Source organism: Aedes albopictus, chromosome 2, assembly GCF_035046485.1.
Source record: "Aedes albopictus strain Foshan chromosome 2, AalbF5, whole genome shotgun sequence".
Taxonomy (NCBI): Eukaryota; Metazoa; Arthropoda; class Insecta; order Diptera; family Culicidae; genus Aedes; species Aedes albopictus.
In genome coordinates this window covers 318,514,216-318,530,682 of record NC_085137.1, presented here as the reverse complement: position 1 = coordinate 318,530,682, position 16,467 = coordinate 318,514,216, and the positions used below count along the sequence as shown (strand labels likewise).

Genomic DNA, 16,467 nt, shown 5'->3' with positions numbered 1-16,467 from the left:
AGATTGGTGTCAAAGCGACCCAGATTGAGCAAAACTGCAGTTACTCTAATCTGAGTAAAGGCACCTTTACTCAAATCTGGGTTACTGATGCTGGTGGCAAAATCTGGGTAACCGGTACCCAGCTCCTCCAGGGCCTTGATTTTGTTAATTTATTTCAAATTTAGATTTTTCATAAAAAGTTGCCAATTCCCATATGTGCTGTTTACTTACCTGATGCAGGAAAACAGTTCTTCAGAAGATTTTCACTGTTTTTCCGTCATTTATCCTCATATTTGTCGTCGAAACATCCATAATTTCCAGCGTTCTCCTGACCGCTGCCATATTCTCAAGCCGGAAAGTGACAAAGTGCCAATTACCCAGATCTGTACCCAGATTCAAGAAATCTGGGTTTTCGGGTTACCCGGATTTTGACAACTGCTAACAACATGAAAATCCGGGTAGAATCGACCCAGGCGAAGGGTAGTTTCAGGTTAGCGTGTACTGTCAGTGTGTGGCACGAATCGAACGAACGTGCGAAGCTTATCAAAATATTCCGTGCCCGAATAATTTATGCGGTTCCCGACGAAATAGTGCCGTCGTCGTCTCCAAGAGTGATAAATTTATTCGCGGTGACCTTATCTCGCGCTCCTTTGCTACTCGAGCGGTGTCATTGTATGATAAATAACTAGAAAGAATTCAATTTTTCGAGGCAGAGGGCAATTCCAACTTCGTCTGCTGTTTCCGTCGTTGCTGAGTCGTGCCGCATCCGGAAAAGAAAAGAAGCGGAATCGAACTGTCCAGACACAACTATTTTTGGGCGCGACCTACATCTACCCCATTAGCAGAAAACGACAGCCCACCATGATGAGACTGCTGGATAAGGTTCTGACATTCATCAACTACTGGTGGTTCCGGTATTTGATGATTACCGAGCTGTACATGGTCGAGAGCTGGGAACGAGTGACGATCCGTAAGTATTTCTCCGATCATCCGTGATGTCAAATTCTGCTTTTGGATATTGGCCTTATTCAGTCGAAATTGTAGTTTTGGGGCGTTTAATTGCTACAAAGCAAACGAATCAAACAGGATCAATCATTAAATTTTATTGCTCATCAAGTACTTTAAATACTTATCATACTTCAATGATTCATAATATAATTATTTACTTTGTATGATTCAGCGAGCACTCAAGACTAAAGTAGATTTCGTTTCAATATTTTTTTTGTAGGTAGGTATCTATTGTTATTTGTAAATTTTGTAATTGTAATTTGATTACTTTACTAGCTAGGATCTAAATTGCCCGTGTAGCTGCCGGCTTAGAATAGCACTAAGACCTAAGATATAGTATTGTACTAATAGGTTACCGTTACGAATAAACAAACATACATACATACTACGGATCACCTGTTCCGGGGGTGAAAGTCCACCAAACAGAACCCCAATCCAAGGTATCAGGCGACCTGTGCTGAAGGATGAATGGTTGAGGGGGTTTAAAAGATGCTCGATCTTTAACGTAGCGTGGGTAGATCGCCTTTTTAGGTTGCGTTGCGGTGATAGATCTACCAAACCGAAATCTAGTGTCGTCCTATTTTTCAATTTTGCAATATGTATTCTGGTAATTCAAGGAATTATAGTATTTAGTCCTTACTACTGGTGTTTTGGTGACATTCAGTTTTTGAATAAAACTGAGTTTACCAACTTTACTTTGCATATAGTCAAAAACCTCACCATCTCAGGCTAAACTCAATGCAAAGGAAATCAAATTAGGTTAGGGATCCATGTATGTACTAACTCTTCGAAGACTGGAAAGTTCTAGTACGCAAGGAACATACTAGAATCCTTATTACTGAACACATGTTCCATTATTGGAATGATATTGCTGCTAATGTTAAAACCCGGGTCCTAAACTTCCTACTGGGTAGAATTTAGCAGTAAAATAAGGGTGATGCTAGGTTGCTGATGCATTGCCATTATCAGTACTCTTGTTTTATTTTCTAAGAAAACAAAACAAAAACTGTATCAAAATCGATGCTTTATTGCCCCTCAAAGAATTGAGTAATGCGACATGCACTACACTAAGGATACGGTTAATGTCACAATAGATCTAAAAACTAGTCGCAGTGACAAACCCGAACAGGAATAAAAAAAGAAACTAAATGCCATTTAGGCCCTATTGAAAAATCATTGTCCAGTTCTTCACGGAAAGTGAAGTCCGGATGAACTGTATCGTCCCTCGCTGCCTGCAGAAAAAAATGTGATCTTGGGTACAGTGCAGTTTTCAATGAAACTGGATGCCGAGTCCTTCGTGATAAGGCAGCAGTCCTGAGTAGTGTGAGAGGAGCGGAGAGTTATATGATAACTTATATCGATCGAAATAGTTCCCGGTGCAAGCACTGGCTTTGCCACCCAGCAGAAGCCGGAAATGATCCAACTGCCACGCTGAGGGCAAGTTAAGCGTGCTATTGCTCAATACCGCACCAAAGTAGCTGGTAACGCTACTAAAGCTGGGGTCTCCAGTTAGCCTAGTAGTGGTTAAGGCTATGGATCGCCAATCTGGAGACGGCGGATTTTTGTTCCAGTCGGGAAAATTTTCTCGACTCCCTTGGCATAGTGTATCATTGTACTTGCCTCACAATATACAAATTCATGCAATGGCAGGCAAAGAAAAGACCTTCAATTAATAACTGTGGAAATGATCAAAGAACACTAAGTTGAAGAGAGGCCGGCCAAGTTCCAGTGGGAACGTAGAGCCATAAAGAAGAAGAAGAAGAAGCTGGTAAAGTTGGACACCTGTCTGCAGGTTGACAGTCAGGGTCTGCAAAACCGAACAATCACCAGAGGATTAGAAAGAAGTGGTAATCTGCCCTATAGAGGGGTGCGACACTAGTTTAACTAAGCCGAAATATCCCATGAAAAGTCAAAAGTTTTGCGAATTTTGTTGGGTTCTTTCGTCCTTTTTTTTTTGGGATATTTCGGTTTGGGAAAACTAGTGGAGGAATTATCATAGAAATTCTTGGGAGCATTCCTGATCTTGGATGAATTCCTAGAGGAAGCCTTGAAGAAATCCCTGTAAGGAATTGCTGGTGGAAATCATAGAAGAATTGTTGGTGTATTTTTGGAGAAATTTTTGGAAGAATGCTTAGAGAAAATCTTGCAAGAGTTTTTGATGGTATCCTTGAAGAAATCCCTATACATAAGTGACCCGATTTTATCAGCCCCTTTTCGAAACATACTTTTTGCTCTCCTTAAAATCCTAAACAGGTTTTCAAACTTTTTATTCCCTTATGGTCTGCATTGCAGCTGTAGTTTGATGATAAATAAGAATGAATTGATTAAAGTTTGTCCGTAACATAACGAGAGCAAAAAGTTTGTCGCAAAATGGGGCTTACAAAATCAGGTCCTTACCGTAGTATTGAAGAAAAAATCATTCTGGTGGAATCCTCGGGAACACTTTTAAAGCATTGCTGAAAAAAAACCTTGGGGGAGTTCTTAGAGGAATTTCTAGAGAAATCAGTAAAAGATCTACTGAAGAAAAAAGGTATTTGTGAAGATATTCGCGAGGAAATATCTCGAGAAATTATTAGAAGAATTTCTGAAGATATTTTGGAACATTTTCTTGAAGATTCGTTAAATAGAAACAAATCAAGGAATTTCAGGTGGAATCGTTGGAAGAATTCTGTTATGTCAAGATGGGCAATACCCATCCTATAGAGCTTGCTGACGTTTATTAACCTCTCTCTTTCAAGCTTGCAGGTGGGATAGGATTTGTTTTCATCGGGAAACCTTTCCTGATGACAACAAATCCTATTCCACCTGCATGTTTGAAAGAGAAAGGTGAATAAACGTCAGCAAGCTCTGTGGTAAACTCTCATAGAGATTCTCTCAGCACAGATCAAAACCTCCAGTGCAGGCGGTATTAGGTACATGTTTTTTTATATTTATGCAAATTTTCGGCACTGAAAATAGTATTCGGCATACTATTTTTTTATTTCTTTTAAACAAGATTTCGGCAGCATTTCAGGAAGTTTCAGATGATTTTCGGAGGGTTTCAGAGGCGTTACATAGACGTTTTCGGGGGTTTCTGATGTTTTCAGATGTGTACATAGAGTCCAAGGGAGTATTGGGGGTTACGGAGAAACTTCAGGAAGTTTCAGAGGATTTATGGCGGATTTCCGAGACGGTACTGAGGCGATACATACATTCCCGATCAAAAGTTTGGGGTCACCCCCTCGAAAACATGTCATTTTTTTAAGCCCATATCTCCGCCAATTTGCGTCCGATTTCAAAACTCTAGGTCTTATTCAAAAGATAATAAGTCAAAGAAACTTTGAACATGATTTAGATGAAACTTTTACAAAAATATTTGTATGTAAACATAACCCAAAGTAGCCAAATTTTCTAAAAAAATAATATAAACTTACGGCAGTGTTGCTGGAAATTGGGTCGAGCAAATTAAGATAAAAGCATTAATATAACCTATTTTCTTTTAGCTTTCAACTTGTTTTTGCCGAACTTGGCTAAAAATCTAGGAAAAAAGTTATTTAGTAAATAAACACTTGATGTCATCGACCAAACGCTTGAGGTCACCCCACAATATGATGTATCAGCCAAATGTTTGGGCTCACTATCGTAAAACATTGGAAGAAATTTTTGATAGAATTGTAAATTAACTTTGCCCAGAACACCCGGGCGAATGCTTATAAAAAATCCTGAGGAATTTCTGAAGGAATACGAAGTGGCTTAACCTTTTAACTGGATTAAACCTTGGCGAAATTCTTAGAGAAATAGCAGGAGGTGCCTTAAAGAAACAGTCGAAAGACTTATGGAAACATTCTTATATACATTGTATTTTTTTTTCTTCTTCTTGATGTCCTTCTGTCCTTCCTGACTAGGGCAGCTTATTGTTCTATGAGCACTTCAACAGTTATTAAAAGCCAATGACCATTTTGCAAATGTAAAATATCACATGCAAAAGAAAATCGAGGAAATTTTTCTTATAAAAAATCCTGCACTGATCGGGACTCTAACCCGTCGCCCTATTTTGGCCCTTTTGTTTTAATAATTCCCAAACCAACTCATAAAAAAAAACATTCCGGAAGAATTTCTTGAAAAATTCTCGGAGAAATTTCTATAAGGCTCTATAGGACAACTTTTTCCTTCTTTAGGAGAAGTCGCTAGCCACGTGGCTAAATCAACTATGTTATCATAACTATTTCTTCTTTTTTCATTTCCAGACGTATTCTTGTTTGCACTATTCATGCTCCAGTGGTATTTCAACTGCAAGGTCGTTCTCCCGTTCACCGGTAGCATACTGGGGATACAACCAATCGACCAACAGCTGGCATCTTTTCGAACGTAATCTCCCCGACCTCTACTACCTGAGAGTTGTTCAAGTATTCAATTAATTGTTCCAAAACCTAACCTAAGTTGACCTTTACGATCCCCGCACGAGGGTTATTCAACTGAGCAGAACCGATTGGTAATCTCTTCTTCTTCAAAAAAAGTAAGTGTACCTAGTTAAGGCAGATAGAAATATAAACCAACATCGAAACATAGAATTATCATTGTGAATCTGAACTAGTAGGCGACCAGAGATAAAGCGTAAAGAAGAAAAATAAGTATGGCTAAGTGTGTAAAACATAGTGCTTTCAACTGCACCTAAACCCCACTAAACCTCTAGAGGTACTTGGCAAAACAGAGAAGTCAAAGGAAGTCACTTTTTATAGATGTTATTCAACGGAAACTCCGTATCGATAAGCGTGTGGCGCGACTGAATGAAGCAAATGTAGTGAGACAGCTTTCGGCATATACCGACCCACAACAACACTCGCACACCATAGTTGCAAAACCGATCAAATAAACCACTCGTGAGTAAGGAGGCACTCGATATGCGGGAACCTCACTTGAACTGAGCTAATATCTAATGGAATCTTGTGGACGTTCATTGGAACACGTTGTGAGTATCACACTGGCCTTCTTCCATTGGAGCCTTCTTCCATGGAGCCTTATCGATTGGGCGTGCGGTTGTGATGAGTAAGAATAGCTGTTTATCGCATTTGTCGTTCAGACAGGTATAAGAATGTGGAGCGATAAAGGTTGTACAATCGGCTTGTTGAAGTGATAAGGGGTTTTAGAGAAATTCGGCAACTGCTATGCGAGGCTGGCGCTAAGGCTGATGAAAGTAGGTACCGTTATTATCATGGAGTGATATTGATTTATTGGCAGATTAGGCATAAGCTTCTCATGTAAAGGCGACAAGCTGTCTCTGATTGTTATCGCAGTCAAAATTTCTATGTGGAAGTCGTCGGAAAAGATTATTTTTCTTTGGAAGTACTAATCCACCGCGACACGTTCGCAGTCGTCCACGATGTCGGAAGCCTATTTTTGGTTCCCTGCTGTTTTATTTTCGCATTTTGCTATTTCGGTATTTCAGTGCCGTATTTGATATACATGATTGATAAGTAACAGGTCTTTTTATCGAATCTATACCGAATGAACTACTTCTATTGGATTACCGCTTTAATCTGTCGATAAAGACCTTCAGTGATTGAGTGTTCTCCACTGATACACACTGCACTGGCGTACAGCACTACAGCAGCACATATTTCACGTTTGAGTTGATAATTCGGATTTTGGTGCGTTGTTGACTAATCTTCCTGTTTTTCCAAACATTTTATGAATTCACAAAAGCAGCTCTCACCTTCGCGATCCGTGTCGTGCCCCTATTTCGATCTAGGTGCCGGCATCGGCCGCCATTTGACTACCAAGATATTGAAAGTTTTCAACATTCTCCAGTCTCCTGCTTATTCAGCTACCGTTAAACTGGAAGGGTTGACCGTGTTTGCATCCAAAGATTTGGTCTTGTTGACGTAGATGGGATAGGAAAGAAAGCTTAATACTAATATCACAATACTACACGACCAACTCTTGTAAAAGGGGGTTTACAGAGGAAGAGCAACTCTGCAGGAATTTAGGAACCAGCCTCTGGAACCAGTCGTCGATCTGTTCAACACCGGCAAGCCTGTGAACATCATCCGTCGGATGAAAGGGGCTCAGATCCAGCATCATCTTCAAAAGACGATTTTGTTTGACTTGTATTTCGTTCCGGTGACACTGTGCACAGTTGAACCAAGCAGGGAATCCATCATAGGTTCCCAAACATTTTGCTATCGCGGCGCCCTTTGGAATTTTCGAAAATTTCGCGGCGCACCAACATCTTCTAACAGAAAACTTTCATTATTTTGGAACACTTTCAGCTTAAAAATTTCAATGCAAAATTGTGAAGAATTTTCAGTTCCATATTTTCCCAGAATCCATATAAAATTGAGTTTCTCAACATGTTCTTTAAAACAAAAATTGCTTATGGATTTCATAAATTTTTACACTAAGACAAAAATTTCTTAGGCAAGCTGCTGATTCCAAATACTCAACCAAAAATAGTCGCAATACTTTGATATTATTATTATTAGCTTTATTAGGGAGATTTTCAGCCCGAGGCTGGTTCATCTCCACTACTTTGATAGTTCCGAGTGAATTCAAATGATTTCACAGAATTTTACTAAAATCTTCGATTTCTTCGGGAATCACAGAGCTTTCAAAGATGGGTTATAAAAAATGTAGTGTGGAAAATTTTATCAAACTAAGATACAAACCTAGAATGTTCAGGAATGATGGATCATTCATTACCATGTGTTTAATCATTATGTCTTGAAGGGCTATCTTGAAAAAGTTGATAACTTTCAGGAGCTTTGGTGCACAAAATTTATAAAAAAAATGTCTGAATTTTTGAATGGGTCTTAATGAGATCAAAAGCTTTTCATCAAGATCTCATAAATAATCAATTTTGCGATGTGACCTACTTGCTCGAAACCGACAATTTGCAAAAAAAAAATCTGTGATAGTGACGTTAGTAAAACATGTCGTCCCGAAAACCAGTAGATAACTCAAAAACCGGGGAACTCACGGAAATTATCCTAGAAAGAACTATACCTAGTAAGGTTTTTGAAATATGTAATTACTTCTAATTACAAGCTGCTGGTAGAATCGAAAACACAACTGAAGTATTGGAAATTCATATAATAATTTCTCAAAACTCCTAAAATTTAAAAGTTTGATCAACATCAAAATGTTTTAGGATTATACCAGAAATTCCATAAAGAATATTAGAAGGTTGGGATAAATTTAGGAAAAATGCCCTGAAGCCACACTTCTAAGTTCCATTAAACAAAAAAACCTTCTCATATTGATTTTTTTTTTCTTTTTGTTTTGGCTCAAGAGCCTGCGGCGCACCAGCGAAATGTGTACGGCGCACCAGGGCGCCGCGGCGCACAGTTTGGGAAACACTGATACGCCACCGTAGGCCGAAAAACGGTTTTGTAAAGCAGCACCTTAATAGTGGGATGCAGCCTAGAGCGCCTCTTTATGAGCGGGTAAAGAGTTTTTGTGAGAATATCACATTTCCGGATGCTATTGGTTACGTGACAGCTGAAGTTAAGCTTCTGGTCCAAGGACACACCAAAGTAACCAACGGTTTCGGACCAAGGAATGTCGACACCGTTACAGGAAACTTGAGTTTGAGGCAGGTACCTTGGGCTCCGACGGCGCGTAAAGTAAATGGCTTGGGACTTCCATTTATTGTCTATCCGGTTGGAATCAAGACCGACATTCAATCAAAAATGGCCATTTTCTTGGTCCACAAGTGTCGCAACTGTTTCGCATCTAGTGCGCTGTGTTGCTGACAACAACGGGAAGGATGCGCACTACTTTTGACATGATTAAAAAACGTCGCGAGTTGGGTCGCGTCGCGACTTGATTGTGCGAAGTTCGGTTTGGTGGCGGCCCGACAATACTTTGGTACTCAAGAATGGCGTCCTGAGCTTGTTGCAGTTTGTCCACTACTACATCGGCGTCCCGATGTGACACTAAAAATTCAGTGTCGTCTGCAAACAAGTAGTACTGCACTCCTTCCATTTGGACAATGTCGGCCGAAAAGATGTTGTACAGCGTAGGACTTAGTACGGAGCCTTGCGGTACACCAAACGGAACTTGCATCCGCTCCGAGGTACAGCCATTTACCGAGACTTGGAAGGTCCTGTCCTTCAGGAAGCTGCGAATTATCATCAAAAGCATCATGGGGAAGTTTCCGAGGTGCATTTTGTGCAGAATCGCGTCATGCCATACCGAGTCATACGCCTTTTCAACATCAAGGAGTATCAGACCCGACGAGTTGCCTTGTTGTAGGGTAGAAGCTTCAGTTTTGGCCAGCCCGGAGTTTTGGCCATAGTGCAGTATTCAGCCTGTTACGATCTAAATTGATATAAATTCATTTTTTACTAGTAGATTCTAATATAATATGATGATTACAGCTGTGAAAACCATACATTTTGTTTAAAAACCGGAAGAAAAAAATAATTTTCCTTAAAAAATCAGCTCCCATATATCTATTTTGGCCAGGGTGCTTCTAATTTGGCCACTCCCATAAGAAATACACGTGATTGGCAAAAATAGAAACCAAAGCTGAGAATATGGCCAAAACTGCGGCAATGCTTCTATTTTGGCCAGTGTCATTTTTAATACAAAAATCAAGTATTAGCTTGATTTCAGCATTTTTCTAATCAAGTATAGATCGAAACCTTTCATTCAACACATTGGTAGTTTTCATTGGATTATTGGTTATTTTTATAAGAATGATTTCCCTTAGACTGGCCAAAACCAGTGCCCGCACTCTAGGTTTCGCCTCACCTTCTTCACCAAGCGTACGATCTGGTGGCTAGTTGAATGACCTTTTTGGAAGCCAAACTGTTCGTGTGGGATGATTCTAGTGGTTTCCAAGTGTCTTTCGATGCGGGTCAATATAACGCGTTCGAAAAGTTTACTCAGAGTTGAAAGAAGGCTAATAGGTCGGTAATTTGATGGAACAGTTGCATCCTTATTCGCTTTCGGTATCGCGACTAGTATTGCGTGTTTCCATTCAACAGGAAAGTAGCATAGTTTGAGGCATGCAGAGAAGATTTTGGCGAAGACCACTAAACCTTTCCGAGGGAGGCGCTTCAACAGCCAGTTGCTGCTTCCATCGTGGCCAGGCGATTTCCTGACCTTCAAGTTGCGAATAATATTACCGATTTCCTTGGGGCGAACCACTGTTAACAACAAGTTTACGCAATAAGGTATCTGATTCAGATGAAAGAAGTGGATGAAAACTGTTGTTTCATTGTGAACAATTTTGTTTACCTGTTGTGCCGGAAATGGGGTCAAAAACCCTAATTATTCATATTTCAACCTTTACCAATGCAATGGCTCATCAGATGAGGTCAAAAAGATGTAGACCAGCGGTTCCCAACCATTTTGAGATGGCGACCCCCTTGAGGATTGTCAAAACATCTGGGGCCCAATGATATTTTAGAAAAAAAATATGAATTAAATGAATGAAACTGAGTTTTTTTTTTGGGTTAAGTGACGTAGCCAGAAATTTACTCTGGGAGAGATTTTCGATGATCAAGGAAACGTTTTTTTATTCGACACTCACATTTCGTAAACAATGACGTCATGTGCATTCAATTTGAGTTATAGCTGAAAATTGCGGCGCAGCCGAAAATTTTTTCTTCTGAAGGCGTTTTATACTGAAAATTTGTTCCTAAAATTGTGGCTTTTGAGGGTGGTGGTATACAAAATCAAAAATCGGTATAATTTGCACAAAATAGAATAAAAATTTAACAAATTTTTGGTAACATCGTGGCCCCCTTGGACTGGCTTCACGGCCCCCCAGGGGGCCGCGGACCACGGTTGGGAACACGTGATGTAGACTATCTATATACCCCCTATAGCATTGGAAATCGAAAAATTACGCAAAATTTCTCGTATCAATTGCGCTTCACTTACGAATTCACAATTATTCTCGTCTTCGAATTATCGCATACTGTTCTAGTCACCTTTTTCCCTAGAGTATCTCTTCATTCAGTTTGTTAGTACAGTAGGATGCACGTAGAGGCCAGGCAAGTAACCCGTGAACAAAAGATACTACTAAACATCCAATTTGCTGGATTTTCTTTCTATTAGAAAGTGCAACGTTCCTACTGAGATTATTTTATTAATTGTATTCGTGTGTTTCGTAATGCTATGTACCTACTACGTGGTGAAACAACATTCAGCATGATTGGAAAACGAAAACATAGGTGAAATTCTTGGACATGAGTTTTTTACTCAGTAATTGTTACTAGCGTTTACAGATAGGTATGTACACCCTCATTCTTGTTTACGGACGTATCCACTTTCGAACGTTTTTGGTTCGATCGAATCAGTAGGCCATTTGATTTTGCTGGCGTAAACGGGAATGCGAACGATTTTCGTTCGAAAGTGGATTCGATCGAAAACAAGAATGAGGGTGGTAGTATGTAGTTTATTATATGTATTAGCACATTCAGGAGGGGGCGAGTGTGGGTTGGTTGAGTTTCTCCGACTGATGAGTTTCCGATAAGTAGCTCTTATTCTACTAGATTAGTATTATCTTATATCCTTTCTTAAATCGAATCGTAATTGAGTAAATTTGCATAGGGCTAAATTTCTAGTTTCAACCTTCCATCAGATGTGCTCATACAACTTGAATTCTTGATTGTTGTTTTGCTTACATTTGCACCTGATTAATGGAAGATTTCCATTCGACAGACAAGCCGCTCTTTTACCACGTCCGAGTAATAGCATGGCAATTTTATTGGGGTGAATATGGTATCTTGAATCTAAATTTAGAACTCAGAGAAAAAGTTTTTTTGTTATAAAATCACAATAAAAATGTTACAAGTAGAACATGATTCTCTATGAGCATGAGTTTGATCGAAGCTCTCCCTCTCACACGACAAACAATTGTATACCAGGGGAAAGTGGTTTGAGAGCAGCTTTCAAACACAACTGGAAACGGCACAACGAAAAACAAAATGAGTTCCCTATGTGTTAAGTATCTCAAATTCATCGACAATGATAGCGCTCGAAGAGAGAGCAAATTTTTGCACATCATTTTGTGTTAATCTTGGCTATATTTGGTACGCTTGGAGCTTCCCGGCATTTGCTCGTCGTAATCCGGCGATGGAACCATGGACGACGAAACTCCGAGACTTTCCGTGTTGGCCAGAACCCGTTTCAATATGATGGTAGCCGACCGGGGCTTTATGTTGCGGCTGACCATGGCCGCCCGACTGCTGGCTTTGGGTGTCGCTTCGGAGGCTGCACCGGATCCCAGTTCCGCACTAGACGGAACACCGAACGCCAGCTGGTTTATGTTCGCTAGCAGTTCGCGATTTTTGGTTTCGGATTCTTCCAGCCGCCTGCGGAGATCTTTGATTTCGGCACAATTGCGCATAATTTGCGACCGCATTTGTTTCATGAGATTTTTCGAACTTTGCATGGCCGCTACCAGTTTGTTGATGGTCAATCGCATCTTCCGGGACTTGTTGGTGATCCTGGCGATCGACGCGTTGTTAATACGACTCGCACTGCAAGCCGAAGAGGAACTTTGGTGACAGTAAAGCTGCTGTGGGGAAGCTTTATGGGGTGAAATCGGAGTCAGTGTGGGGAGAATCAGTTTCTCTCCATTCACATCACAGGGTAGTACGACCTCGTTTTGGATGAACCCTGGAGTCGAGAAAGGCAGATGACTTCCGCTCGGATGGTGCACTCCCATTATGCGCTTCAGCCTGTGGGCAATGTTCTCGTCAAAGTGTTCAATTGCCATCGATGAAATGTCCCGCAATTCCTGCAGAACCTCATGGGCCCTCAAGGGCTTCGATGTGCTCTCAATCAATTTAAGGATGTTGAACACTTCATCAATCACTTTTCCCGGGATGAAACAGCACAGGTCCTTATCAATATACTTCGAGTATGTCATTGAAAGCATAGAAATTCGCGTCTCAATGCATGTCAGAATGTCCGAATGCTTAGCCAATGGATGGTTCCTACGCTCGGATTCCCGCCGCGGAAGTTGCGACTTGATGGCCTTCAGATTGGCATTATGCCTCTTGATCATCTTCATGAAGCCTCGGTTCAACAGCGACTGGCAGACACGGTCGATCTTCCGGCAAACCTAAAAAAACTCACAAAACATTACCACCGCAATGCAAAAAATATAAAAAGAATCTGACTCACAATTCGCTTCTTTGCAATTTCGTCGTAGCTGAGGTACTCGAACACTTGCTCAATCATACAGTCCGGAAGATCGAGAAAGTGTATCCCCTGCGACGACGATGGTCCATCGCTCGAGGACATGGCGGCAGCAATCGTTGCGCGGCTTGCACGGATGAATGCCCGAAAGATTTTTACTTGTTAAACTTTCGCAAATTGTACCAAAATTATTTTGGTATCTGGCTAGAAAATAATTTCGAACGCGACGAACAACAATGCAAAATTGCGAAAACAACAAAACGTTAATCACTTTTTCCACTGACAGCTTGTCCTAGCTTGTCTTGAGCAGAGACAGAGATCGGACAACGATAGACTGGCGGGCTGACGTTGCCGTAAATTGAGCAACAATGGTGTACTAGAATGGAGATCATCACTACACTGAATCAAAACTTCATCCTGGCTGAAAATAATACGGTCGTGACGAAAAACATTCGAAAATCGGATAATGATCTTCTTCTTCTTGTTTTTGGCTTTTTGGCAACTGTAGAACTTGGCAACTCTTCAACTTATGTAATTTTTGTTTTTGCGGCGGTGCTAAATTAGTCTACGATGTGATCGGCGTCGTTGATTGGTTGATGGATGTAAACTATAGGGCACTGCATGAAATAATCTCCTTCCCTTTCACTCTTACAGAAGTTTTGTAAACAACAAAGCCAAGAAACGTCAAAATTTCATACAAAATCAAAACAGTGCAGTGCCCTATAGACCGTGTACAGATATTTATGCCGTGCCCCTCCTGGCTATTACCTCATCTATCACTCAGAAATAAAAGTATACACGGAATTACTATTATTTATGCATTTTGTATCCGCATCTCTCTCACGCTCTTTCTGTTTTCATGCTATCTGGTGTTTCACCTGGGTTGACGAAACACTTCTCTTCAACCCAGGCTAAACGGCAGATAGCATGAAAACAGAAAGAGAGCGAGAGAGATGCGGATACAAAATGCATAAATAATAGTAATTAGCCTGTGCGCGCAGGCGTAGTCGACATCATGGGCGAAACTACGGATTATTGTCAGGGGGTGCACTACAAACAAATATTCATTAGTTCATCAACTCTTCATTCATCGTCCCATATCTTACAGCAATGTATTGAAATTCTAGGGGGTGCCTGGCACCCCCGGCACCCCCAGTAGTTTCGCCTATGGTCGACATACGAATGACACTAATGAGTGGAGCTTTTTTGTCGACCATTCAAAGCTTTCAACAGTGTTCGACATTCGATCTGGCTGAAATTCAATTCGACTGTAATTTTTTTTATTCAAATCAGCTTTTGTTGTTGCGGTAAACAGAAGCATTTCTCGTAAAGTTTTGAATGGCGCGTAAGATTTTTCAAACCCCCGAAATGAATGTAGGGTGACAATGGGTATTGTCGGCAGGTTTGTTCTCTTCGTCATGGGGGGTTTTTGTCAGCCAAATGGCCTGAAACTTGGCCATGTAATTCAGCTTAGTTGGGAAGGATTTGAGGCCAACTCTGAGTTCAATAGGTTTCAAAAAAAAACTCTCTCTCTCTCTCTCTTCTTGGCGTAACGTCCTCATTGGGACAAAGCCTGCATCTCAGCTTAGTGTTCTATGAGCACTTCCACAGTTATTAACTGAGAGCTTCCTCTGCCAATGACCATTTTGCATGCGTATATCGTGTGGCAGGCACGAAGATACTCTATGCCTAAGGAAGTCAAGGAAATTTCCTTTACGAAAAGATCCTGGACCGACCGGGAATCGAACCCGTCACCCTCAGCATGGTCATGCTGAATACCCGTGCGTTTACCGCCTCGGCTATATGGGCCCAAAAAAAAACCCCAAAGACGAAGAGAACAAAACGGCCGAGAATAGGTAATTTCCTCTATATAGAATATATCACTTTTTGGGAAAATTTCTAGATTACGACGCTAAAAATTTAAACGTCTTATTTTTGGCGTAGGTGTATTGAAACTATCGCCATTAAAACGCATACATATTTCGATTTTCAATGCCATAATCAATCGTTATGTGAAACAAACGATTTTCTTATTGTCTCAACCAGCGCATCTACAATGGGAACCATTTGAATTGTTCTATGCTTGCCGTAACTGTTTATAATTACGTAAAGAACATGACGATTGATTATGGCATTTGAATCGAAATAAAAAATATTTCAATTTGGATTTAAGTTTGGAAAATATCAGATAAAGAATGAAGTATCATAAAATTATTACAATTTAGAGATTAATTTTCAAACTTACTAAAAATGTCGCGCAAATAACGGGAAGCTTGGGATGAGTACTTTTTGTAATTTGATGGTTTTGTACAACTTCTAGCAAACCAGAAAGGATTGGGATTTAACCGTTGCCCGCAGACAAACATACGTATGTAACACTCATCGAAAGGGCTTGTAGAGATTTCAAGCTGTAACACCATGAAGGACACCCACCCACCCCCTCCAGCGTTATGACATTTGTGAACAAGCCCTTAGGAGACCAATAGTTTTTTTTAATATTTAAATATATGAAGCCTAACATCGGACGTCGAGCGCTGGACAGCAGAGCTGGCCCTTAATGCAGCGCAGTATGCCCGCCGTTCGTCCGACACACAGTTTACGAAAAATCTTATTTTCAACTGTATTGATATTAAATATTTATTTATATTTATTTAATATTTTAATAATAATTTAATTAAATTTCATTTTACGACAATTAAGAATACAAAATGAATTACTTAAATCTTTACCAATATTGGGCTTTCAATATTGCGGTGATTCCACCCGTTTAGAGCCGATGCACGGGTGTCCTTCGTGGTGTTACAGCTTGAAATCTCCGAAAGCCCTTTCGATGAGTGTTACGTCTGTTTGTCTGTGGGCAACGGTTAAATCCCAATCCTTTCTGACTAGCTAGAAGTTGCACAAAACTGTCAAATTACCAAAAAAGTACCTACTCATAAATTGGTCAGTAATTCACTCTTCAGAAATTAATCACCCTAAGCTTATGATGCTTCATACTTTATGATATTTTCCAAACATAAATTCAGATTGAAAAAAAAAATTCGATTTTAAATGTTATAATCAATCGTTATGTTCTTTACGTAATTAACAACAGTTACGGCAAGTATAACAATAGAACAATTCGAATGGTCCCCCATTGTAGATGCACTCGTATGTTTACATAACGATTGATTATGGCATTGAAAATCGAAATATGTATGCGTTTTATTGGCGATAGTTTCGATACACCTACGCCAAAAATAAGTAATTTAAAGTCATTTATAAATTAGCGTCATAATTTATAAATATTCCCAATAAGTAATACATTAATTTCGGGGGTTTGAAAAATTCTACCTGCCATAT

The 16,467-nt window shown here is 40.1% G+C and overlaps 3 protein-coding genes across 5 annotated transcripts in view; 1 reads left to right on the top strand and 2 right to left on the bottom strand.

Annotated features, from left to right (window-relative positions):
• The window catches only part of LOC134288220 (uncharacterized), an 837,108-nt gene that overhangs the window by 447,189 nt on the left and 373,452 nt on the right, over nt 1-16,467 (bottom strand). The window lies entirely within an intron of this gene.
• On the top strand, nt 485-5,908 carry LOC115259976 (uncharacterized). 2 transcript variants are annotated; one of them, XR_009997823.1, is made up of 3 exons: nt 485-949; nt 5,214-5,482; nt 5,706-5,908. XR_009997823.1 is itself a non-coding variant. In XM_029860771.2 (2 exons), the coding sequence occupies exons 1-2, from the start codon at nt 841-843 to the stop codon at nt 5,336-5,338; spliced, it is 234 nt and encodes a 77-aa protein (XP_029716631.1). In that variant the 5' UTR covers nt 485-840; the 3' UTR covers nt 5,339-5,908. The 2 variants fall into 2 exon arrangements, 1 of the variants encoding a protein (XP_029716631.1); XM_029860771.2 differs by having other exon boundaries at nt 5,214-5,908.
• LOC109420798 (F-box only protein 28) lies at nt 11,818-13,411 on the bottom strand. The gene is made up of 2 exons (XM_019695243.3): nt 13,111-13,411; nt 11,818-13,048 (listed from the first exon to the last, which is right to left on the bottom strand). The coding sequence occupies exons 1-2, from the start codon at nt 13,228-13,230 to the stop codon at nt 11,993-11,995; spliced, it is 1,176 nt and encodes a 391-aa protein (XP_019550788.3). The 5' UTR covers nt 13,231-13,411; the 3' UTR covers nt 11,818-11,992.